The sequence below is a fragment of the Odocoileus virginianus genome, chromosome 24 (assembly GCF_023699985.2).
Source record: "Odocoileus virginianus isolate 20LAN1187 ecotype Illinois chromosome 24, Ovbor_1.2, whole genome shotgun sequence".
Taxonomy (NCBI): domain Eukaryota; kingdom Metazoa; phylum Chordata; class Mammalia; order Artiodactyla; family Cervidae; genus Odocoileus; species Odocoileus virginianus.
This window is the reverse complement of record NC_069697.1, coordinates 33,381,306-33,406,822: the sequence shown is the minus strand read 5'-3', so window position 1 is coordinate 33,406,822 and position 25,517 is coordinate 33,381,306. Positions and strand designations below refer to the sequence as shown.

The window sequence follows — 25,517 nt, the reverse complement described above, 5'->3', positions numbered from 1 at the left end:
CATTTTTTCCAAATTATAATTCACTGTTGTAGACAACAAATTGTACTAGGGCGCATCATATTTATTTTGCATCTGTTAACACACTGTTGGGAACTCTGCAGACCTTGCCTGGGAAGGTACTTTTAGATTGTCTCTATTTCTGTATTCAGGTTATTCAGGTATCTTTTTCTAAATGCTTCTATATTCTGAGACATGCCTAATTTCCTTACTTAATAATAAAACAGCCCATGACTCATTGTAAATCAGTAGGGATCCAGCAATAAGTTGCAATACATCACAAAAGCAGTGCAGCTATCATTGGAGATAATAAGCAGGTGCATTAATATTCATGCTATATGAAATCCTGGTTGTGCTTCTAAAAAGCTGTAGAATACGTTCCAGGTTTAATGTTCGCCAATAGATGTTTGCCAGTGATTTTCAGATATCTCTTGTAGCAATTCATTCAAGGCATCACTAGGTAATTTAGAAAACTTTCATCCTTGGTTTCCATTTACTTAATTGTATACTCAGCTCATGTACCTCAGCGAACATGCATAATCCTTCCTGGTTGGACTCTGGCTTTTTCTTTTTCTCAACTGGAAGTGCTGTTGTATAAGGCAGATTATATGTGAGTATCTGTGTATGCGTTATGGTGTGTGCGGTGGGGGTCAGATGGCAGTGAAAGGGAGAAAACTGCATGCTTTATCCTGTACGGTACAGTATTTCCCTAGTGTCAAAGAAACACATTTAGACTTTGTTTCCATATGAAGTGACCTATGAGTGAGGATAAGAAAATAATACTTTGCTATGTGGGATGCAGAGATACCAATAAAACAGGAATACCACATAAAAATACACAGGCTGGGCACTGTCCATGTCCAGTGTCCCCATGTCCACACACCACCCCCTGGAGTTACACAATGTAGCAACACCGCAAATAAGGCACATGAAAGTGTACTCCTGTTCACCCTTTAAAGTAGATGATTAGTACATGTCCTTATTTAATTTATCTATAAATAAGTTTATAATAAACCAAATATATTATTCACATGGATAATGTTTGGTAGCATGCACCTTAGACTGAATATCCTTCTTGTTTGCAATTGTTTTTTATTTCTTTATTTCTCCAGGAATTGATAAAGATCTTTTCCACCTCTTTTGGAATCTTGACTATATATCTTCTGTGTCTTCCTAGCTTCCCAAGCAGTGAAGGGACAGGGTTGGGAAGAAAAGGAACATTCTACCATCCAGAGAAGAGTGGATGGTGAGGCTTAAGAGTAGTCAGCAGTCAAACATCAAGCAAAAAAAAAAAAGAGTCAGACCCCTTACTTCAATTCTGATGATGGTGGGAGAAATCTGGGGATATATGACTGCAGTATGAACATGGATTTCCCATCAATCTTCTTAGAAACATAGAAGTAAAATGAACATTTTCAAGAAATACTGGAGCCTTGCTCACCATCTTTTCCTCCTGTCCAGTTTAAGTGCTGACATTTCCTGGTTTGTGACCAATGACTTTTTACTCACTGCCATGCTCATGTTATTCATAATGATAAGCAGTCTTTCTTCTTGGCCTGGGTATGTGAAGATTCACTAGTTTTGATGTTGGCTTTAGCTATTGGTAAGTCAGTGTGTCTTGAACCATAATTCTGTGGGCAACTAAAGGCCTCAAAAATAGTTCCTTCAATATTACAAATTTAAAGAACTTTGTAACTTCTCATCCTGTCCCTGAATGGACCACTGTGGGGAATTTCAAAGCACATGCCCAATGTGGATTTGCTTGGTATTGAATATTTGTCATTAGTTGACTATTCATGCTTAGTAGGTACCAAGTACTGGCTTCTCATAATTCCATCTAAAGAATTTTGTACAATTAATAGGTACAAATTAATATGTGTGCTTTACCTCAGTCTAAATAAAAGTAGCATCAGTAAAGTCAGGGAAAGAATATTGCAGCTCTAGTGGATAATTATTACATTACTGATCATCTCAATTTACTTTCTTACTTGGACAAGGAAGTAGAAATGAACAAACAAAAGACAAATCTTGGTCATAATAACAATTATACAAGGACATTTATTCAAGTTTTTAAGAAATAGTTGTAGAAATCCACGAAGATGCTCATATGCCGTGCCACATGCCAACAGCACATGTGCTGCTTGATCACTGCAGTCGTGTCCAACTCTTTGTGACCCCGTGGACTGTGGCCTGCCAGGCTCCTCTGTCTATGGGGTTCTCTAGGCAAGAATACTGGAGTGGTTGCCCTGCTCTCTCCTAGGGCATCGTCCCAACCCAGGGATCAAACCTGCATCTCCTGCATCCCTCGCATTGCAGGAGGATTCTTTACCCAGTGAGCCACTTTGGAAGTCCCTGCTGATAGCATATTTTGCTCTAATTTTCATGACATGAGAAAACTACTGGAAAATGATTAGCATTATTATCTTTAAGAGATGAAAATTATTAATGCTCTTACAGAATACTTATCATTCCATCAACTAAACACTTTTTCAAATTTCACTTATCTGATAGATATAGGTAGCCAGATAGCCTAATTAAAATTTTGTTGCATATATACTATATTGAATATAGAGCAAAGCTTTTCTTCAAAATACTAAGAAAATCTTAACCTGCTTTATGTTCAAATAAGTATAAAATCACATATTGTGTTTAATTATTTTATTTTGAATAAAGTTGTATTTGGGGAAGGCATTAATCTAAAATAATGTTAAATAAAAGTGAGCTTTGAATGTTATTTAGGTCATCTGACAGATGCTATTAGAAAAGGAGACAAGTATATCACAGATGTAGTAATTATTTCTCAAAATTGCCAAAAATACATATCATTGTAAAGAAGCCTCTTGATAATCACTTTAAATAGTAATATAGAATTTTTATTTTAAAATAGAAGATGTAGGCAGTAAACTCAAAATGTAGAGTATAAGTATCAAAGAGTCTAACTTTATCTTAAAGAGGAGTAAATCAGATGCTTGATCTGTGATGGACGGTTGCCAAATGTAGTGACAGTCAGCCATGTTTCAAGACAGTGCTAAGTGGAGATAATGATGGCTACTGATCTCAGGCTCATTTGGCAAAGGACAGTTCTCCAAGGTAGGTGGTACTCCCTGAAAGGCCTGGAATACTGGTGATAGCTTACTTTGAATGGTGTTGCTGGATTTGTGGTCTCCAAAGGAGATTTAACAGTGGGACCAAAGACAGGTCTCAGTCACTCAGAGCTTTGTGCAGCAGAACTTTTATTTAAAGTGACAGGACAGAGAAAACTTTTGACATAGACGCCAGAAGGACATAGAAAGAGTCCCCACCCTCATTAGTTTAAGCAGGCCCTCCCCCTCTTTTTTTAACTTGTGGGAGGGGTCCTCGCTGGCCTGCATGAGCCTTATATACTTCTCAGCTGGCTGCTGAGAATAGATAAAAGGAATACATCAAGGTTCGTAAAAATTTCATCAGATCCTTTCCCAGGGCATACATCAGATAATTTTGACACAAGATTAGCCAGGGAGAATGGGTTCTGGGTGAAAGTCTCTGGGTGAGATATACTGTTGCTGTGTAATTAGGGGGACAAGTCTTGAGAAACAGCTTCCCAGGCAACATTTGTTACAAGTAAAATCATTAGCATAGAGCCTAAGAAAAGCATTTCCATGAGTAAAGCATTGTGTTGTGTAGTCATTAGTTCTGGACCTAAAGAAAGGCGAGTTCTTGGGCAGGATACATTGTGCATAAGGCTTAAGGAAAGCATGAGTGAGAATGGTGCTTCCTCCTTAAAGGCCTTGGACCTCCTGCCTAAGCCTTAACTCTCTCCATGGGGCTGGGTGTTTTGATTGAGAGAGGGCTCTGCCACCCCTCAACATGAGCCTCTTGCAGAATGCTAGTCTGGGAGCAACTCACATCATTCAGATGGCAATCCATTCCAAAGGAGCCAGTATGAGAATTTTGTTATTAAGAATAAAAAGGAAGAAAATAACAAGAAAGTCCAATAATAGTTGAAGGATCCACCACCAGAAAAATGATACCACAAACCAGAGGAAAATTTTGATAAAAAAAACTCAGTGACCTAATAAAACTAGAGAAATCATTTTCTTTATAAAATAAGGTTTCAAAGCAAGCATTTAGAGGTAAAAAAGAGAATTTAGAGAGGGTGGTGTAAGACAGTAGGAGATGAAATAAGAGATGATAGGCTCAAGGAAAGACATGCAGAAGAGAAAAAGTAGAAAAATGAAAGTCAAATTGGAATCTCCAGAAACATTCATTAACACACCCAAAATCAAAGTACAGGATATGACTGAGGGAGTAAAATTGAAAAGAGGTGTAGACATCGAAGACAGAAAAAGTAAAAATATGCACCAAAGACTTAATAGAATAAAGACAGACTTGAATCTTTAGACTTAAAAGTCGTTGTGTCTAGAAAAGAGACAGACAACAAAAAACTTAGCAAAATTATTACACTTAAAAAAAAAAATACTATAGGCTTCCAAGCAATAAAAAAATCCAATTCACTTGCAAAAAATAAAATGGGGAAAAATAATTCAGGCTCTAGTTTTCTGATATTTCTCCTTGGCATCACTCAATAGTGTTAGGGTCACTAAGAATCAGACATGACTGAGCGGCTGAACTGAGGGCTGATTCACGTTGCTATATGGCAGAAATCAACACAATCTTGTAAGCGATTATCCTCCAGTGAAAAATAAATACAAATTAGGACTTCCATTGTGGCAGTAGATAAGAATCCACCTGTCAGTGCAGGGGACTTGGGTTTGATTGCTGGTCCAGGAAGATTCTGTATGCCGCAGAGCAACCAAACCCATTCACCACAGCTACTCAGCCCATGTTCTAGAAGCCACGAGCCACAACTACTGAGCCCATGTATCACAGCTGCTGAAACCTGCCCGCCCTGGAACCTGTGCTCCGCACAAGAGAAGCCACTGCAATGACAAGCCCAAGCACCTCAACGAAGAGTAGGCCCTCTCACTATGAGTAGAGAAAGCCTGCTCAGAGCAATGCAGGCCCAGCACAGCCTAATAAGATAAAATTTAACACATATGAATATTAAAAATAAGAAAACAATGCCCTCAGTTCTAAGGAAAACAATTGTGATTCAATAACTTCATATTCTGTCTAATTACTATGTGTGTTAGTAACTCAGTCATGTGTGACTCTTTGTGACCCCACGGACTGTAGCCTGCTAGACTTTGTCTAAGATCACGACATGTGGTTCCCACACTTCATGGCAAATAGATGGGGAAACAATGGAAACAGTGACAGACTTTATTTCCTTGGGCTCCAGAATCACTGTGGATGGTGACTGCAGCCATGAAATTAAAAGACACTTGCTCCTTGGAAGAAAAGATTTGACCTACCTAGACAGGATATTAAAAAGCCGAGGCATTACTTTGCCGACAAATGTCTGTTGTCAAAGCTATGGGTTTTCCAGTCATCATGTATGGATGTGAGAGTTGGACACTAAAGAAAGGTGAGTGCCAAAGAATTGATGCTTTTGAACTGTGGTACTGGAGAAGACTCTTGAGAGTCCCTTGGACTGCAAGGAGATCCACAGTCCATCCTAAAGGAAATCAGTCCTGCATATTCATTGGAAGGACTGATGCTGAAACTGAAACTCCAATACTTTGGCCACCTGATACAAAGAACTCACTCACTGAAAAAGACCCTGTTGCTGGGAAAGATTGAAGGCAGAAGAAGAAGGGGCTGACAGAGGATGAGATGGTTGGATGGCATCACTGACTTGATGGACATGAGTTTGAGCAAGCTACAGGGCTTGGTGATGGACAGGGAAGCCTGGTGTGTTGCAGTGCATGGGGTCGCAAAGAGTTGGACACAACTGAGCGACTGAACTGAATTGAAGTGTAAAGAAAGAATTTGGTTGTAGGCTGTATTGTTCTCATGAACCTCCCCAAAGAATGTATTGTAGAAAAAGAGTTCAGGCATTGGACATAGTGGAAAAACTCTAGCTATAGTGCTAGAAAAGATTGTTGAGGAAATTTGTTTGCAGAACTAAGGTCAAAAAACTACATGGCTTCTGATTAGAGACCAAAATGTACATGTATTCCCAAACCATAACAACATAGAAATGATATATGATATAAGAAAGTACAATATTCTGATGTTCTCATCTGTTTTAGATGAGGGGAAAAGGTACCATTTAAAGATGGTAAATAAAATAGGGATTTAAGATATTTTGCAAATCAAAAAGTTAATAGGAAAAATAAGATAATAAGTACTATAATGGGATGGAGGAGGAGATGGCAGAGGGAGAATAATCAGAAAAATAATTTCATCAATGCTGTAGTAGGGAGTAAATAACATTGAAAGAAATAACAAAATACATCTATTAAAGGAAGTTTAATTATAAAGATAATAATCAGAAAAAATAGAAACCTGTTTATATTTCAGTAGTGTGTGTGTTTTTGCTCAGTAACTCGGTCCTGTCCAATGCTTTGCGACCCCAATGGTTGTAGCCCACCAAACTCCTCTTTCCTTGGAATTTTCCACATAGGAATACTGGCGTGAGTAACCATTTCCTACTCCAGGGGATTTTCTCAACCTAGGGATCAAACCTAAATCTCTTGCATCTCCTGCACTGGCAGGCAATTCTTTACCACTGTGCCACCTGGGAAGCCCATATTTCAGTGAAAGTGAAAAGTGAAATTGAAGTCACTCAGTTGTGTCCAACTGTTTGTGACCCCGTGGACTGTAACCTACCAGGCTTCTCTGTCCATGGGATTTTCCAGGCAAGAGTACTGGAGTGGGTTGCCATCTCCTTCTCCACATATTTTAGTAGAGCACTCATAAGATATAGGAGAGAAAAATAAAGGAAGAAATTATTTAAATAGCTTTGCATGTTCTGTTGTATAATATTCAAGGTATATGGTTAAATAGAGAAAAATTTCAAATGAAAATGCCAAATTGTATGTGTATATTTGTTCATTAATACCCTTAATGTATATGCTTAATAGAATAGCACTATATCCCTTAAATAATACTTCACTGCATAATAGCTATATCAAGAGAGGCACCATGTAACTACAGTTATTGTTATTATGTTTTGATATTGTATCCCTAATAAATCAGTATTTTTAGTAATATCACATGCTAAACATAAAACTGTATGTAGTACCTACATTTGGAGAAGGAAATGGCAACCCACTCCAGTGTTCTTGCCTGGAAAATCCCATGGACGGAGGAGTCTGGTGGGCTACAGTCCATAGTATTGCAAGAGTCAGACTTTGACTTAACGACTAAACCACCACCACTACCTACATTTGAGTACCTGCATGTATAATTGGGCTAAGAAAATGAGACTGGAAAAGTTGGGGAATGTTAAAATGCAAATGAATGCTCAGTTATATTACACAAATCTTCCAGGAAACTGTCTTAGATTGTTGCAGCCTTTGGTTGCTGACCTCCATTGCCTTACCTTTTAACAGCAATTTTAAACTATAGCATATTTTTAACATTATTGGATTTTTTATCATTTTCTAACACTTCAATATATGATAGTCTTGTCTTTATGGAAATGATGATTTGACTGTCAATCTCTTTGACTCCAAATCCAGTTATTCAGCACAGTCACAGGAAGCAGAATGATTGGGTAGAAGTTCCAGATATCAGTCACAAAGCATCAGTTGTTATTATAACACCTGTTAATATGTATTATGTGCCCTTAGATGAAGAACAGTGCCTCAGATGGTAAAGAATCTGCCTACAATGCAGGAGATCTGAGGTTGACCCCTGGGTCGGAAAGATCCCCTGGAGAAGGAAATGGCCACCCACTTTGGTCTTCTTGTCTGGAAAATCCTATGGACAGAGGAGCCTGGCAGGTTATAGTCCATGGACTGTGCAGATGATGAAGAAGAAACTGAGACACAGAGAGGTTGATTATTTTGCCCTGAATCTAAAGCTAGTTAGAGATAAAACATGGATGAGAAGTAGGGCAGGCTAACTGCTGAACAAAATATTAATAGTATGTTAGTGTAAACCTGCTCACTAATTTTTCTTTCTCTGTGGACAAAAGGTGGGAAATAATGACATAAAATTGAACAATTGTTAAGAAAAGTACATCTAAGCATTTTTAATCCATTACGTTCACTACCAAATGTAAGGTATTACTGACATTATTGTTATTTTCCTGCTGCCCTGTTATGTCCACATCACATACACTCAGCTTCACACAGGAGCTAAGTTTTCACTTAGATTCCTGTAGAGATTACTTTCTTTCATATTCAGTGGATCAGATGGTAAAGAACTTGTCTGCAATGCAGGAGACCTGGGTTCAATCCCTGGGTTGGGAAGATCCCCTGAAGAAGGGAATAGCTACCCACTCCAGTATTTTTGCCTGGAGAATTCCATGGACAGAGGAACCTGGTGGGTTATAGTCTATGGGGTTGTAAAGAGTTGGACACGATCGAGTGACTAACACAACACTGATTTTAAAACTTGATATTCATCTACCTCTCTATAAAAGTAGAAATACAATACAGAAATTCATGAAACCAGAAGTTTTTTCTTTGAAAAGATCAATAAACATAACAAACTTTTAGCCACACAGACTAAGATAAGAGAGAAGATTCAAATTACTAAAATCTGAATGAAAGTGGAGACATTACTATTGATTCTACAGAAATAAAAAGGATTATAAGAGATTATTATGAACAACAATACACCAAAAAATGGGATAATCTAGATGAAATGGGGAAATTCCTAGAAATGCAAAACCTACCAAAACTGCATTATAAAGAAATAGATCTATAACTAGTAAGAAAACTGAATCAATAATCAAAAATATCCTAACAAATAAAAGTCCACTGGACGTAATGGTTTCACTGGTGAAATCTACCAAACATTTAAAGAACTTAAAAAAAAAAAAGCAGCTCGATATTCATGTTTCTGGTCAGATTGCACAATGAAAATGAAAGTGTTAAGTCGCTCAGTCATGTCTGACTCTTTGTGACCCATGCATGGTAGCCTGCCAGGCTCCTCTGTCCATGGGATTCTAAAGGCAAGCATACTAGAGTGGGTTGTCATTTATCAAACCTTAAAATAAGCTTGTATTCTACTGAGTAAGACTACCTTCAAGGCATAATGCAATAAAGAACATAATGAAGTTCTAAATTTTGTGCCAAGACCTAGTAAAGAGGAAAGGGTAAGGGAAAAATTGTGAAACTCAAGAGTTAAACAAATATCTCTCAGCTTAGAAAGTCCCACAATTTCAAATTCTAATAATCTTCCTTCGATAGAAGCATCAGCAAATTTTGCATTGTATTTAGGTTACACAGCAACCTTTTTTTGCATTGTCCTCAGCGCCCCCTTTCCTGCATCTTTTCCCACAAAGACTGTCCTTGACCAACACAAGAAATGAATTTGATTTCTCTAATGCAGAAGGTAATTGGATTTTTCTTTATTGAATGCATCCCTTTAATGACTGTCTCTGCTCCTGCCAATTTAGCTGCAAGTGACCTGACATTGATCTGATGATATGACTTAAAATAAAGAGTTGGAGCTGGGGGTGAAAAAGACCAGCTGTCTGGCATCAGAAAAATGTTCTTTGCCTCATCTTGCCATTTTCCTGAAAAAAGTCTTTATCCTTGAATGTCATTTTTACAAAACATGCTGCTATAATAATTGGTGTATAGCAGCAGATTGCCTCCTTCTAGAAAATATAATAAGTATTTCCCAGAAAGTGCCCTGGAGAAAACATTGAAAATTGAATAAAATCCACCCAGTAATCATTCTGTACCTTGAAAATATTTATTACCATGCAGCCGTTTTCTGAAACAGGATAAATATTGCTGAACAGAATTAATTAAATCTGTTACAAAACTGGTGAAACATGAAATATTTATTTAAGTATTTATTTACTTAACCTTGAGGTTTTGTAAAAAATAAAATTTGACAAGAGAATTGTTATTCAAGACAGTTATGAAGGAATAGTGGATGAAGTCATTATATTTGGAAGAATAGCAATTCTTTCCTCAAGGGGAGTTAAGATATAAAACTTTTTATGCCCAAGAATATATGGAATTTAAATGTCTCTGCTTTTGTCTTTACTCATTTTCTAGTAAGCATGTAACTCACTTGATTCATGGTTAGCTTTTATTCTATCATCTTCCCTTTGTTCATTCTGTTAAATATCATGAATCTTTTTTGATTGCAGATACAATCTATAGGCAGTAGTCTGAGTGAGAAAATAAAATCTCGTAATTGTAAAGTGTCATGAAGAAAATAAATAATAAATAATAAAGTCATTAATAAATAAGTCTCCTTTAAAGGTAGGTGAAAGAAGTGTTTTTCCTTTTGAATTCATAATATTACTTGCATTCACAATTACCAAAGTCATTAACAATTTAAAGAAATAAACTGACAGTTTACATTAAGACTACTTATGCTTGAATCTTCAGATTCAGTAATAAAATCACATCACACAAAGTTGGTATAAGCCCTGAGTTAGACAAAGGTATAATAAATTCAGTGTTACTCAGTGACAGTCCATGAACTTGCTTTGGTTCTCATCAACCAAGAGAAGCTTGGGAGTTCTATCCAAGAAGTGATATTGAAAATAGACTATAAAAAAGAAATGAGTGAATATTTCCTGGACACTGGGCTCCTCACTGTCTGTTGTGATTGCATCTTAATCACTAGCATGCCGGTGAGTGTTTCTAGAGACCATTTCTCAGATATATAGTACATCAAGATGGGCTTGCTTGAGCACTGGTGTGCCTTCCACAGAAATTCCAGTAGTGTTGAAGGGGTCACTGGCCCAGAAGACATCCTCCCTCCACCCAGTCAAAATCTTTCATCATAAATGATTAAATCTCACCCATTCCATTCCAGTCAAATCATTGTTGGAAGTCACACTTAAATGTAATGTTAACACTTTAAAGAGCAAGACAAAGTATATTTTAATGGATGGTGAAAATGCTTCCTTACTCAATTCAGTATATCTCATCCTATCTATTTTCTTAATTTTGAATTTGTTTTTTGTGAATTTGAACTCTATCAATTAAATATATAATTAATAAAATACTGTTCTCTTAAAAGGAAGGTATATTTTGTGGAAAAAGGAACATGTGTGTGTTCATACACAAATACATTTTCTTTTATTAGAAAAAGTAGGTTTCCCATCTCTATAAGCTTTTTAAAAATACTTTTATAGTAGGTTATTTGCTTATGATTATTTTTAATATTGGCTGAAACTATTAATAGGAGATGTGGCCAGTGAGCAGTTTACTTTGTTAATGCATTTTTGTGCTTTTTAAAATTGAAGTATAGTTGATTTGCAGTATTAGTTGTGGGTGTACAACATAATTCAGTATTTTATAAATTATACTCAATTTAAAGTTATTATAAAATATTGACTATATTCCCTGTGTTATACAATATATCCTTTTAGCTTATTTATTTTATATATGGGAGTTTGTACCTCTTAACCTCTTACTCCTATCTTGCTGTTAATGCATTTGTAAAAACAAGCATGCATTTGTATCAATTGATTTCCTTGTATCTTCTTTGAGCAAATATTTTGAAGTCTTTTATGTAAAATATTCTTAGACATTCAAAGGGAAGCAAAGACAAATCTTCCCCTTCAAGAATTTTATAACATTTTTATTTATTTATTTTTTCATTTATTTTTATTAGTTGGAGGCTAATTACTTTACAATATTGTAGTGGTTTTTGTCATACATTGACATGAATCAGCCATGATTTACATGTATGCCCCATCCCGATCCCCCCTCCCACCTCCCTCTCCACCCGATCCCTCTGGGTCTTCCCAGTGCACCAGCCCTGAGCACTTGGCTCATGCACCCAACCTGGGCTGGTGATCTGTTTCACCCTAGATAATATACATGTTTCGATGCTGTTCTCTTGAAACATTCCACCCTCACCTTCTCCCACAGAGTCCAAAAGTCTGTTCTGTACATCTGTGTCTCTTTTTCTGTTTTGCATATAGAGTTATCATTACCATCTTTCTAAATTCCATATATATATGTGTTAGTATACTGTAATGGTCTTTATCTTTCTGGCTTACTTCGCTCTGTATAATGGGCTCCAGTTTCATCCATCTCATTAGAATTGATTCAAATGAATTCTTTTTAACAGTTGAGTAATATTCCATGGTGTATATGTACCACAGCTTCCTCATCCATTCGTCTGCTGATGGGCATCTAGGTTGCTTCCATGTCCTGGCTATTATAAACAGTGCTGTGATGAACATGGGGGTGCACGTGTCTCTTTCAGATCTGGTTTCCTTGGTGTGTATGCCCAGAAGTGGGATTGCTGGGTCATATGGCAGTTCTATTTCCAGCTTTTTAAGAAATCTCCACACTGTTTTCCATAGTGGCTGTACTAGTTTGCATTCCCACCAACAGTGTAAGAGGGTTCCCTTTTCTCCACACCCTCTCCAGCATTTATTGCTTGTAGACTTTTGGATAGCAGCCATCCTGACTGGCGTGTAATGGTACCTCATTGTGGTTTTGATTTGCATTTCTCTGATAATGAGTGATGTTGAGCATCTTTTCATGTGTTTCATGTCTTCTTTGGAGAAATGTCTGTTGAGTTCTTTGGCCCATTTTTTGATTGGGTCATTTATTTTTCTGGAGTTGAGCTGGAGGAGTTGCTTGTATATTTTTGAGATGAATCCTTTGTCTGTTGCTTCATTTGTTATTATTTTCTCCCAATCTGAAGGCTGTCTTTTCACCTTGCTTATAGTTTCCTTTGTTGTGCAAAAGCTTTTAAGTTTCATTAGGTCCCATTTGTTTATTTTTGCTTTTGTTTCTAAAATTCTGGGATGTGGGTTATAGAGGATCCTGCTGTGATATATGTCGGAGAGTGTTTTGCCTATGTTCTCCTCTAGGAGTTTTATAGTTTCTGGTCTTACATTTAGATCTTTAATCCATTTTGAGTTTATTTTTGTGTATGGTGTTAGAAAGTGTTCTAGTTTCATTCTTTTACAAGTGGTTGACCAGTTTTCCCAGCACCACTTGTTAAAGAGGTTGTCTTTTTTCCATTGTATATCATTGCCTCCTTTGTCGAAGATAAGGTGACCATAGTTTCATGGATTTATCTCTAGGCTTTCTATTCTGTTCCATTGATCTATATTTCTGTCTTTGTGCCAGTACCATACTGTCTTGATGACTGTGGCTTTGTAGTATAGTCTGAAGTCAGGCAGGTTAAGAATTTTAAAATGTAGAGGAGAGAGAGGAAATAGTACATAAATGAGTAAAATAGAAGGTGGAAAGGGATATGTGACGCAAGAAGGAGGACTCAAGAACCACAGCTGGAAGGAACAGGGAAAACATTGCAGCGGTGATGTGACTTTACCCAAGATGTCAGGATCTGTGCGTGTGAGAAGAAGAGGCGGAATGCTTTTGAGAAAATGCTGGATAATTAGAATACATGTGCCATAAAAAGGGTTCAAGTCATGGGAATTCCCTGGTGGTCCATTTTTTAAGAATCCACTTCCCAGAGCAGCAGACATGGGTTTGGTCCCTGATCTGGGAACTAAGATCCCACATGCCTCGGGGCAACTAGAGCATGTGCCACAATTAGAGAAGAGCGTGCATGCCACAAGATCACACGTGCTGCCACTGAGACCTGAGGCAGCGAAATAGATAAATAAATATACTTTTTAAAGGGTTTGTATCATTGAAAGGGAAAAGGGAGAAAAAGAGACGCCACTATTTTGACTAGTAGTATAGGTAAAAATCTCAACACATCAGGAAATATTTTAATTTTGGAGTTTCTGATTTAGACACATTTTAAAAGAATATGACATTTAATTTAAATATTGTGTTTTTGTTTCTATGGAGAAGTTAACAGTATCTTAAGATGCTTCCTTATATAAGATCATCTGGATGGATGTTTTTAAAAGAATATCACTATTTGATATGTTGAATGACCTTAAGTATGCTCATTCATTATGTAAAGTCAAATGAACTGTGAAAACTTTTAACTGAAGGAAATATACCCTTGTAGTTTTTGTCTCTGCATGTGTTCTAATATTAAAATACATATTTTATTCTTAGCAAAATGTGGATTTTTTATATATATATATAATTTATGTATATATATGCATATATATGCATATATATATATATATAAAAGCTGAATGGAAGATTTATGAAAGTGCCTAAAATGTTTCTTTCATTGTTGCAGGTCACAGATATGATGCTTCAGGACAAACCCTATCCTGATTGGGGAAAATCTGCAAGAGCTTTCTGGAAGAAAGGAAATGTTAGGATCATTTTATTCTGGTAAGAGACTGTTTCATTTATTGACTGTGTCTTGCCTCATTCACAAAGGACTTGAGTTGGATTTAGTTTTCTTTACATATATAGAATTCTATCTAGAAAGGCATTTCTGATCGACACTATATTCCATCATTAAAATGATGAAAACCATTATTCTACCTAATCACTTTGTGCTTACACATTGTTGCATATACCCATTTACAAGAGATACCTTTACTAATACAGTTAAGCAACTAAGATTTTATCAGGGGTAAGTAGGTTTTTGACTCAGTAAAAATAAGCTAGAATATTCAATGAAGTCTGATATAAAATTCAGTAAATGCTGAATTTCCAGCATATTTGACAGGATGTAATTTTGCTTTGAAGAAATCGTATAGGGAGGGAAATTCTCTGCAGCTCACATCTGGCTCATTGGCACTTCTTTATGTAATTTCCTTTAGTTGTCCAGCCCAATTATTGCAATGAGAAAACAATCATTATGGAACTTATGGAACTTATGGAACTTTGATTTTTTGCAGAGTCAATGTTATTTATATATATTTGAACAAGCTTAGACAGAAATGGTAGGAATACAGAAACAGCAAGAAGGGCACTTCCCCAGGCTGTGTGACACTGCCCAAGCGCGGGGATTCAACCTGATGTGTGAAAAGTTACCTACTCTGACACTCGGAAGCCTTGTAATTGATGATAGTTTGAGCTTCATAAATTGCCTAAAGTGCATGCTGTTTACCTGCATTTCAAAAAGAAAAAATAAAATCTCTTTATTCTTGGATTTAATTCAGAGGGTTTACTTATTTAATTTTGTCATGTACAGACTACAAAAATCATGGTCACTAAATACTTGGAGGAAAGTATACACTCTAAGCTGTCTTTATGCTTTAGCAATATTACTAAATGTTGCTTTAGATATATAGTATTTTGAATTCAATTATTAGCAAGTAAAAAAATATAGATTTTTAAATAATATAAAAATGAATATGATTTTGTAGATGTTTATTCACAACTTGTCTCTATAAGTCAAGTGTGGCCTATTTTTATGATGCATTTAACTTTATATCTTTTCCTATTTGTAAGCTCCCCATGTTGCTTGACCCGATAATATATAATATAATAATTATAGCGTGTATTTACTGAAGGTATGTTTTGGTCCCGTCTCTGTGCTGAGTATTTATTCATTTCATCCTGATAATCCTATAAGTAAGTGTTATTACTATAAGTATAGGTCTCTGACTTTAAGGCTCCAGTTCTTAATCTTTACACTAGACTATCTCTAGAAAAACCAAGGATACATTGGTGTGCAAATTCCAAATGATTATCCTTAATCATTATTTAGGTAATGGTGCTAAATAAGAGTGTGAAATTCTGGAAGATCATTCTACCCTATAGAATTCTGTACAGGGATTTTAAGAATCATGATTTAAAAGGAGATAAACTCAAATATTGAAAGTGTTTATGGGCTATGTCTCTTTTAAAATATCCATTTACTGTGGGGGATTTCCCTGGCAGCCCAGTGGTCAAGACTTCATGCTCCCATTGTAGGGCACATGGGTTCAATCCCTGGTCAAGGAACTAAGATCCCACATGCCCCTTGGAGTGGCCAAAAATAAATAGCTAAGATAGATATTTATTTTTTAAAAATCCATTTACTGTGTTTACAGATATTTTGTATAATTAAATGTATCTTCAAAGGCAGCCCATTGATTATTTGCAGACTGCGGTTGCAGAGTCAGACACAACCAAGCAACTAACACACACTTTGTTTATTAGATAATATATTTGAGAGATGATTTTTCATTGTTATGTTTCAGAGCATGGAGAGCATAAAACAACTGGAGGAAAATTTAAATAGCACTTTGAACATGTTTTTTCCTATTTTATCCATTATATACAGTCAGATTATCTTGACAAGAGTATTCATGGTTTTTAAAAAAGGAAAATCTGATTGAAAAAGGTGAATAAGGAAATTATGTGGGAAGCAAAGAAATATCCCTTTTTGTTTCTACTTTTCAGATAAGAGGGATTTAGCAAGTATAAAGAACATTTGTTTTTTTAGCTCTAGGAGATAAAAATATAGAAATCATTGGCAAGGTTTTAAATGAAATAAAAGATAGTATTTACATACTCTGTGTCACCCATTCAAAAAGAAGTGGTTTTTTTTTTTTGTTTTTCCCTAGTTAAGGAGAGATGAATTTATGTAAAGAAAAGAAGAAATCTGTAGTAAGGAAATTTTGCAAAGGAAAGCATTTATAAGTTGCAGTGTGATTGTGTGCCAGAGTTTAAACATTACGACATGCAATTATGTTGTGGTAAACTTACCTTTTACCTATATGTAGCTGCTTTAACTCACATTTCTGAGTCTGTCAGAAAGTATTTCATTTGCAACTATCTGGCTAAGTTCTTCCTTGATTCTTAGTGATAGATGTTTCTACGCCAGAGGAAATGGTTCTTTCTTTCAGTAAATGTGCAAAGGTATATTTCATGGGCCTTTAAGCCTTGCAGGAGACTCAACAGTGGTAGGTTTGAAGATACTAAATGGAAACAGACAGACTACAGAACTACCCTTCCAAAGCCCCATTCCCAGGCCTTTTGTTAACTACAAAGAATAAAAATTTAAAATCTAAATCTTAAATTAATGCCATAATGTGTATGTGATCAGTTGTGTCTGATCTTTGCAACCTCCATGGAATTCTCCAGGCAAGAATACTAGGGTGGATAGCCATTCCCTGATCCAGGGACTCTTCCTGATCCAGAAATCGAACCCGAGTTTCCTGCATTGCAGGATAATTCTTTACATCTCAGCCATCAGGGAAGCCCCAAGTTAATGCCACATACTGTTCTATTTTCCAGAGGGACGCCCAAAGCCTATTTTCACTCACCAGTATCTGAAGTAAATGTGTACATAAACATGGACATGAAATAACAAGTAGTATAATATTTATGTTAGCTTCTATCTCCCTGCTTTATTTACACTCTGGAGACACAATTTATATGCTTTTGAGGGAAAACAGGTTGCAAAGATATTTCCCGAAGTCTTATATTAAAAAATAAGGGAAGACACTCTTCTGTAATTAGTAGGAGAATCAGTGGAAGAAGAAATCGGGAGAGCTGGTGGGTCATTTGGGCTTCACAGATACTTCAGTTCCTTGCCCTGGAGACACATTAAGAGGATTGCACTTTTCTGAGCCCTCTGATCACATGACTTGTTTTGACCAATTAAAATGTGAGTGGAAGAGACATGCATTACCTCTAAGTAGAAGCATTTAATTTAATTTAATTTAATTCTCATTAATACCAATGAGAAGCATTGCAAACAGCTCCTTTCCTGGTAGCCACGGTTGGAGTTTGTGTCTAGCTGGAGCCCTGTCATTCAGGCTCCATGAATGACCAGAATAGAGCCAGCATGCTTAACACATGTAGTGTGAGTAAGGAATAGGTCTTTGCAAATGTTAAGCCACTGAAATTTGGGGGTGTTTGATAGGGCAACAAAAACCAGCGTGTCCTGTTGTACGCTCAAAAGTGGAGTGCTGTCACAGCAGAAAGTGAAAATTTTTGTCTTAAGGGCTGGACAGAAAATGGCAAGGAAACCAATGATGGAGGCTAGAAAGCTGGCAGTGAGGATGTTATAGTGCCAAAGCATTTGGTAAAAACTGCGGCCTGTGGTTGGTTAGATGCTTAGACTTGGAAAGCATAGTGCGTGGCTGTGTGTGTCTGGGTACAACCGACCTCTTCCATTCTACTATGTTGCATAGAAGAGATTGCATTTCATTTTTTTCTGTATTTAATGATTCAGTTCAGTTCAGTCGCTCAGTCATGTCCGACTCCTTGTGACCCCATGAATCGCAGCACGCCAGGCCTCCCTGTCTATCACCAACTCCCGGAGTCTACTCAAACCCATGTCCATCGAGTCAGTGATGCCATCCAGCCATCTCATCCTCTGTCGTCTCCTTCTCCTCCTGCCCCCAGTCCCTCCCAGCATCAGCGTCTTTTCCAATGAGAGAGCAGAATATGGACTGCTATAGTCTGAATGTTTGCATCCCTCCAAAATTCCTATGTTGAACTCTTGATGCCCTGTGTGATGGTGGGACCTTTGCGAGGTACTTAGGTGGTGATGGTGGTGCCTGTAGAAATGGGACTAGTGCATTTATAAAAAAGACCATAGCCCATTCTACCATGTGAGGACACATTGAGAAGGCTATAAGTATAGGAAGGAGGGCCTCACCAAACTCGACCGTGCTGATACCTTCCTCTTGGACTTCCAGCCTCCAGAATTGTGAGAAATAAATGTCTGGTGTATATGTGTCACCCAGTGTGTGATACTTTGCCATTACAGCCCAAATGGACTAAGATATGAGTCCATGAGTCTAAGTCCCATGAAACAGATTTAGGTCCAAGTATGAAAGGATGCCCTAATAACATGAGCCTCTGAGTGCTGAATGAGCCTGCCTGATGTACGGCTAAATTCCCCATCAGTGGAAGTATTCCTGCTGAGACTACATACTCCTTCAGGGATGCTATACAGGGTTTTCACATTGAATGAGAGAAAAGGTAAATCACTTAAAATTTTCATCAAACTTCAAGATTCTCGGACTCGACATTTTTAACTAGAGAAGTACTGCATATTGATTTTTAATAGAGAGGATACTAATTATAATTTAATATGTTCTGTATAATTCCATCATCATTATAGCAAAATTTTTGCAGTAGACAATAATTCATGAAAAGTTCCAGGGGCAACTAGAGTATGCACAGTTTTTTGCCTCACTTCCCAAGTAATAAATTAGCCCATATCTTTCCTCTGGATGGATTTTTGTCTTTTTGCCTTCAGCCTTCCTTCCACCTCAACGTGTCTCTTTATGCAGTTGTATATCTTTAATTAAAAGCTGCCTCTGTGAGGAAAAGTAGAGCATTTTTAGCCCAGGTCATGTAACTGTACCTATTGAATCAGTCACCTTCACTTTATACACTACTCTAAGTTAACAGGCTCCATTTAAATCTTCACAGTAGATGGACCCAAGGATATGCTTCACCTGATTTTCTTGCTAAATGTTGAGTTTCCTACTGCTGGATAAATAGATGATTGATGTTGCATTACTGTTTTGTCAGACTGATGTGTTATATCACTTGGTGATTTTCATGTAAAAAGTAAATTTTATATTTATGCCTTAGGGATTTAACTCTCAATCATATATTTATGCCTGGGCATTAATACCCATGCCCTTTGAGACATAATTTTGCTGAATAAAGAAAAAGTCTTATTTTCATTAACTTATTTAAGTAAACGCTTAAGCACTGGGTACAGTATCGTCAGGAGTGGTTAGCAGCACAACTGGAGCAGGTTGCCTGACTTTCAGTCCTGGCTGCATGCTTACCATCGTGTGTCAGTTGTTACTAGTTTGCTTTACCTGGGATTATGGTATGTTATGGAAACAATGGCAGCTTTTATCTCCTTGGGCTCCAGAATCGCTGGGGATGCTGACTGCAGCCATGAAATTAAAAGACGCTTGCTCCTTGGGAGAAAAGTTACGACACACCTATATGTATGCTCGGTTGCTCAGTCATGTCTGACTCTAGTCCACAGGCTCCTCTGTCCATGGAATTTTCCAGGCAAGAACACTGGAGTGGGTTGCCATTTGTTTCTCCAAAGAAAAACCTAGACAGCATATTAAAGAGCAGAGACATCATGTCTGACAAAGGTCCCTATAGTCAAAGCTATGGTTTTTCCAATAGTCTTGTATAGATGTGAGAGTTGGACCATAAAGAAGGCTGAGTGCCAAAGAACTGATGCTTTCAAATTGTGAGCTGAAGACTCTTGAGAGTCCCTTGGAAAGCAATGAGATGAAACCATCCTATCCTGAAAAAAATCAACCCTGAATATTCACTGGAAGGACTGATGCTGAAACTGAAGCTACAATACTTTGGTCACCTAATGCAAACTGGTGACTCATTGGAAAAGACCTTGATGCTGGGAAGGATTGAGGGCAGGAGGAGAAGGGGGCAACAGAAGATGAGATAGTTGGATGGCATCACTGACTCAACGGACATGAGTTTGAGCAAACTCAGGGAGACAGTGAAGGACAGGGAGGCCTGGTGCACTGCATGCAGTCCATGGGCTTGCAAAGAGTTGGACACAAATGAGCGACTGAACAACAGCAGATGTTACAACTGGTGTTATGAGCACCAGCTGCTCGCTGTGATGCTGAGAATACAACTTTGAAAGAGAAAATAAGGACTCTGACAGCATATTGTTCTGTCCTGTGAGAAATATGGTGGTAGGAGGAAATACCTACCAAGGTGTAAGTGTTGTGATGTAGTTTGAGGTGAACTATAGGGATGGTTTACCTAGGGGTGAGATGTCGTCTAGGATAAGGAGTAGCCAGAAACATGATGATTCGTTAGGTATGTGGATTGAGGTGAGGCAGAGGGAGTTCAGGGTATTGTTGAGTGGTTAGGCTTGAGCCACTGAAAAGGTAATTATGGTACTCACTGAGACAGGAGATCCTGGTGGAGGACTAAGTCTTAAGTAGAGGTGTAGTGAATCTAGACTTGAGCATGTTGAATTTGATGTACCAGTTGAGATACCTATGCAGTTCTCTATATGGATATATAGCAGGAGTGGTGTCTGAGACAAAAATACAACTAACGTTTATATTTTGATTTACATTTTTATACTTTTGTAGATGTCATTATCTACATATATACAGTGTTTGAGTGGGTGTAGAATAAAAAGAGGGCTTCCCGGGTGACACTAGAAGTAAAGAAGTGCCTGCTAAGGTAGGACTCGTAGGAGAGTGGGTTCGATTCCTGGGTCAGGAAGATAACCTGGAGGAGGGCATGGCAACCCACTCCAGTATTCTTACCTGGAGAATCCCATGGTTAGAGGAGCCTGGCAGGCTATGGTCCATAGGGTTGCAAAGAGTAGGGCACAACTGAAGTGACTTTGTGCCGTGCATGCATGCGTGCACACACACACACACACACACACAGAGTGAAAAGATCTGCTAGAATAAACCTGCAGAGCTCTTTTATTTAGGAACAGGAAGAAGAGGCATCTGCAGAGAAGGTAAAGAGGGGACAAAAAAGAATGAAAATTCCAAAAAAAAGGTGTGTCATGGATGCCAAGAAAAGAGAGAATGTCAAGAGACAATAATGTCAACAGTGAAATGTTGGTGATATATCAAATAATATCAAAATGCAAAGTGTCAGTGGGACTTCACTCTAAAAGTACCATCAGTGATGAGCTTGACAAGAATGGTTTTCTGGAATGTTGCTGATAGATTCCAGACTTGTATCTCTCTTGTATCAAGGGTCAACCCATGTTTAGAAGAGGAGGAAAGAGGAACAGTGAGGAGATTCAGAGGGTGAGGGAGAAAACTAGAGGAACATTTATATTTAAAAGTTAATATTTCCAAGGAAAATTTAAATGTAGTTTACTGGTTTGGTTATTAATGTATTTGTTTCATCCAGAGCATATTCATTTTTCCCCCAAGAGATAGAGCTCATTTCAACTTATTTGCTGCCCAGGTATTGAATGAAAAGCTCTTAAATTCTGTGGTGACAATTTACTGTTTGTTATTCTCATGTTTTAGTAGGAAGATAGAGAATAAATAGTTAATAGACTTTTAAATTTAAAAAATCTTTAAAAGTTTAAAGAAATGTATTAAAGTCAAATGGTGACTCAGTTCTCTGCATATTTCTGCTCAGATCACATTACTTGAGAGCATGACAGCATCTTACCGTGTCCCTAGGACTGTGTTCCTGGGACACAGTAAGCATTAGATATACTCTTGTCATGTTGACTACTTTGGTGAGGACTGTCATATCTACGATACTCTGTGACATTACTGAAAATTTCTTCAGACAGAAGACTTCATTGAAAATGATGAGGATAATTAAAAGTATTTTGACTTTTTGATTAACTGATGTGTTTATAAGAAGACTGATAGTGCGTAGGAGTTTTTTTCTGAAAAATGTTTAGAAATGTTTATTTTCAGTTTTTAAAAAATCATCTTGGTTACAAATTATGTGCTTTACCTACACGAAGAAGTCAATTAAAATAGCATGGGATATGTTTCTACAGTGACTTAACATTAGCCACACACTGACCCTGAAATTTTTAAATTTAGGATCTTCCCCTCATCTCTTAAAGGTGAGTTAAGTTTAAGGAAAAGGAATTCAATAAACTGGTGTTATCTTACTTACTAGTACTTCCCTCTTACGGGGCTTCCCAGGTGGCCCTAGGGGTAAAGAACCTGCCTACCAATGCAGGACAAGTAAGAGATGTGGGTTCTATCACCGAGTTGGGAAGATCCCCTGGAGGAGGGCATGGAAACCCACTCCAGTATTCTTGCCTGGAGAATCCTGTGGGTGGAGGAGCATGGCAGGCTACAGTCCATAGGGTCACAAAGAGTCAGACACAACTGAAGCAACTTAGCACACATGAAACCTCCCTATTATAGGCCTTTATTTTAATTGCTAAGCCTGGAATAGCAACCCTGAGTGAGCCCAGGAACAATCCTTTGACTTATAAATCTTTGAAAGAAAATGCCCTTAAATAATGGGTTGGAAATACTGCGTAGTTTTTCTGTGTAACAGTTATTGGTAGAACAGAATTATTCCTCTGCAGTTTTAAATTTACTGGTCAAATGGAGTACTCCCCTGGACTGGGAGGCCTAAGTCATACTTAAAGTATAGGTCATGTTTTCTAAGGTCCCTGAGTTAACATATAATAGTATAAATGCACAAAATTAAAATAGAAACAATAAATTCTAGAAGAAAAAATAGGGCATTTAGCCAAGTTTAGTGACTCGATTCATCTCAGCAGTGTAGGAACCCTTGCCCGTCTTTTCCTTCTTTCTCATGAATGCGCCCCATCCCACTTTCTCTAATAGAATAAAAATGCAAGTCTTTCATATTAACAAAGCTCCAAGTATTTCTATGACTCTACCTATTAGAAAGCCCAAATATTATCTTCACTCTTGCTATTTCCCTAATAACTGTTAGTGGAATATTTTGAGGTGTTTATCTTCATCCTGTATATATATTTATATACAAAGTGCCATAGTACAAATGTCTTAAACTGTCTTTGCTAGCATAATAGTCCTCCTTTAAAAAAAAGTGTTTGTTTTTGTGGGCTTTGGTCAAAACCCGCCTGTTAGAATTAAAGTTTCCTATTCAGGAGATAATTAGTATGTCAGAAGAGCTGTCAATCTTTATTTAAATCACTTGCATCATAACTGTCCATCAGCTTTTTGCAGGCTGAACAACAACAAAGTCCCAGTGTCACCAAGAACAGCTGGTTATTAGCACCCATGATTCATTTTGGTCCACATTCAGTGCTGAGATGGGCGAGCCACTGTTGGAAACTCACAATTGATTGGTTTACAAACCAGGAATGCTGCTAAATAATACTTCAACTTTCTCTGCAAGGCAGATCTTTTACTGTTATCAACTGGAAACGAATCATTGTTTATTTCATGAGCCACTCATCAGAACTAAGGCAGTTAAAGAATACAGGGCAAGGTTCATCCAGGACAAGCTGAGGCCTGTGACAGTCCCCACCCATGTTCGGTTTCTTTCTTTCTGAATTCCCCCCAGAGGTTCTGGCTCTTTAATGCCAGCTCTTGTTTTCAGAATATCCTTTTCCTACATATTCCCCTGCTGAGCAGATCTCCCGGTACCTTCTCTGTTTAGAAGAAGGGATGGATGCATTAACCATGTTAAAGACTGAACTACTTTGATGTTTGTTGTTGCACCTGGGAAGCCTTCTGATGAACTAGAGATCGCATATATAGGCAAGTGTTGGATCACATGAGACTAACTTTGTTCTCACATGTGTATTTTTAGCCTAAAGTGAAACTGAAAGTTGCTCAGTCATGTCTGACTCTTTGCAATCCCATGGATTTCTCCAGGTCATGGAATTCTCCAGGCCAGAATACTAGAGTGGGTAGCCTTTCCCTTCTCCAGGGAATCTTCCCAACCCAGGGATCAAACCCAGGTCTTCTGCATTGCTAGCAGAATCTTTACCAGCTGAACCACAAGGGAAGCCCAAGAATACTGGAGTGGTGGAGTGGGTAAACCCCTTCTCCAGCGGATATTCCCGACCCAGGAATAGAACCAGGGTCTCCTGCATTGCAGGCAGATTCATTACCAACTGAACTATCAGGGAAGTCCTTTATTTACCCTAAAGGTTAAATAAAATCTGATTACAATGGCTGGGCATATGAGTGACCTGAATTTCAGAAACCAGAGAAGAACCAGTGTCTCCATGTGTAAGCTGGACAAAGCTTTGCTACGGAGTGATCAACAAAACATGCAAGCTTGTTTCATTCATTTATTCATCAGACGGTAAAGAATCTGCCTGCAATGCAGGAGACCAAACCTGGTTGGGAAGATACCCTGGAGAAGGGAATAGCAACCTACTCCAGTATTCTTGCCTGGAGAATTCCATGGACAGAGGAGCCTGGTGGGCTACTTCCATGGAGTCACAAAGAATCGGGCATGACTGAGAGAATAACACACTATTGGCTATATTAGGCATTCTCCTGGGAATGCAACAGTGAACAGGAAACATACATAGCTCTTGCCTCACATGATTTGCTGTCTTTCTTACCAAGTAGATTATTGATTGGGTAGAAATAAATAAGCAAATAAAAATTATAAATAATAATAAGTTCTAAGAAGAAAACAAATACCAGGTATTGTAACCTTTTCCAATTCTCTCCCTCTTCAGCTCACATTTCTTGAAAGGATTGCCCACATTTACTCTACACCTTGGGCTTCCTTGGTGGCTCAGTGGTAAAGAATCTGCCTGCAATGCAAGAGATTGGTTCCCATCCCTGGGTCAGGAAGAACCCCTGGAGGAGGAAACGGCAACCCACTCCAGTATTCTTGCCTGGGAAATCCCATGGATAGAGAAGTCTGGTGGACTATAGCCCATAGGGTCAAAAAGAGTCAGACATGACTGAAGTGACTTAGCACGCATACACTCTCTGCCTTGCTATTTGCCAATTACACTGTCATCTCTGCTCTTCTTCTACTCTACTTTCTTGTCATCAGTTCTCCTGAATTTCAGCTTTTGTCAGATTTCTACTGCACAAACCAGCACTGCTTTGGAGGTTAACCAAGCACTTGTGACTTTGGCGGGCCATCCTTCATTTTAAGGTGATCAATTATGGAAGGACATAGTTGAGAAGTAATATCTTGACTTTTTAAATTTTCTTTGATTCAAATAAGGAAGGGGGACTTTTGCATATGGGTATTAGA

General features: G+C 37.8%; 1 protein-coding gene across 3 annotated transcripts in view; it reads left to right on the top strand.

The window, feature by feature from the left end:
• The window catches only part of TMEM117 (transmembrane protein 117), a 557,294-nt gene that overhangs the window by 349,828 nt on the left and 181,949 nt on the right, over positions 1-25,517 (top strand). For all 3 annotated transcript variants that reach the window (XM_070454539.1, XM_070454538.1, XM_070454540.1), the window contains exon 5: positions 14,161-14,258. In XM_070454539.1, the coding sequence (XP_070310640.1) occupies positions 14,161-14,258 (98 nt within the window). The remainder of the gene's footprint in view (positions 1-14,160; positions 14,259-25,517) is intronic.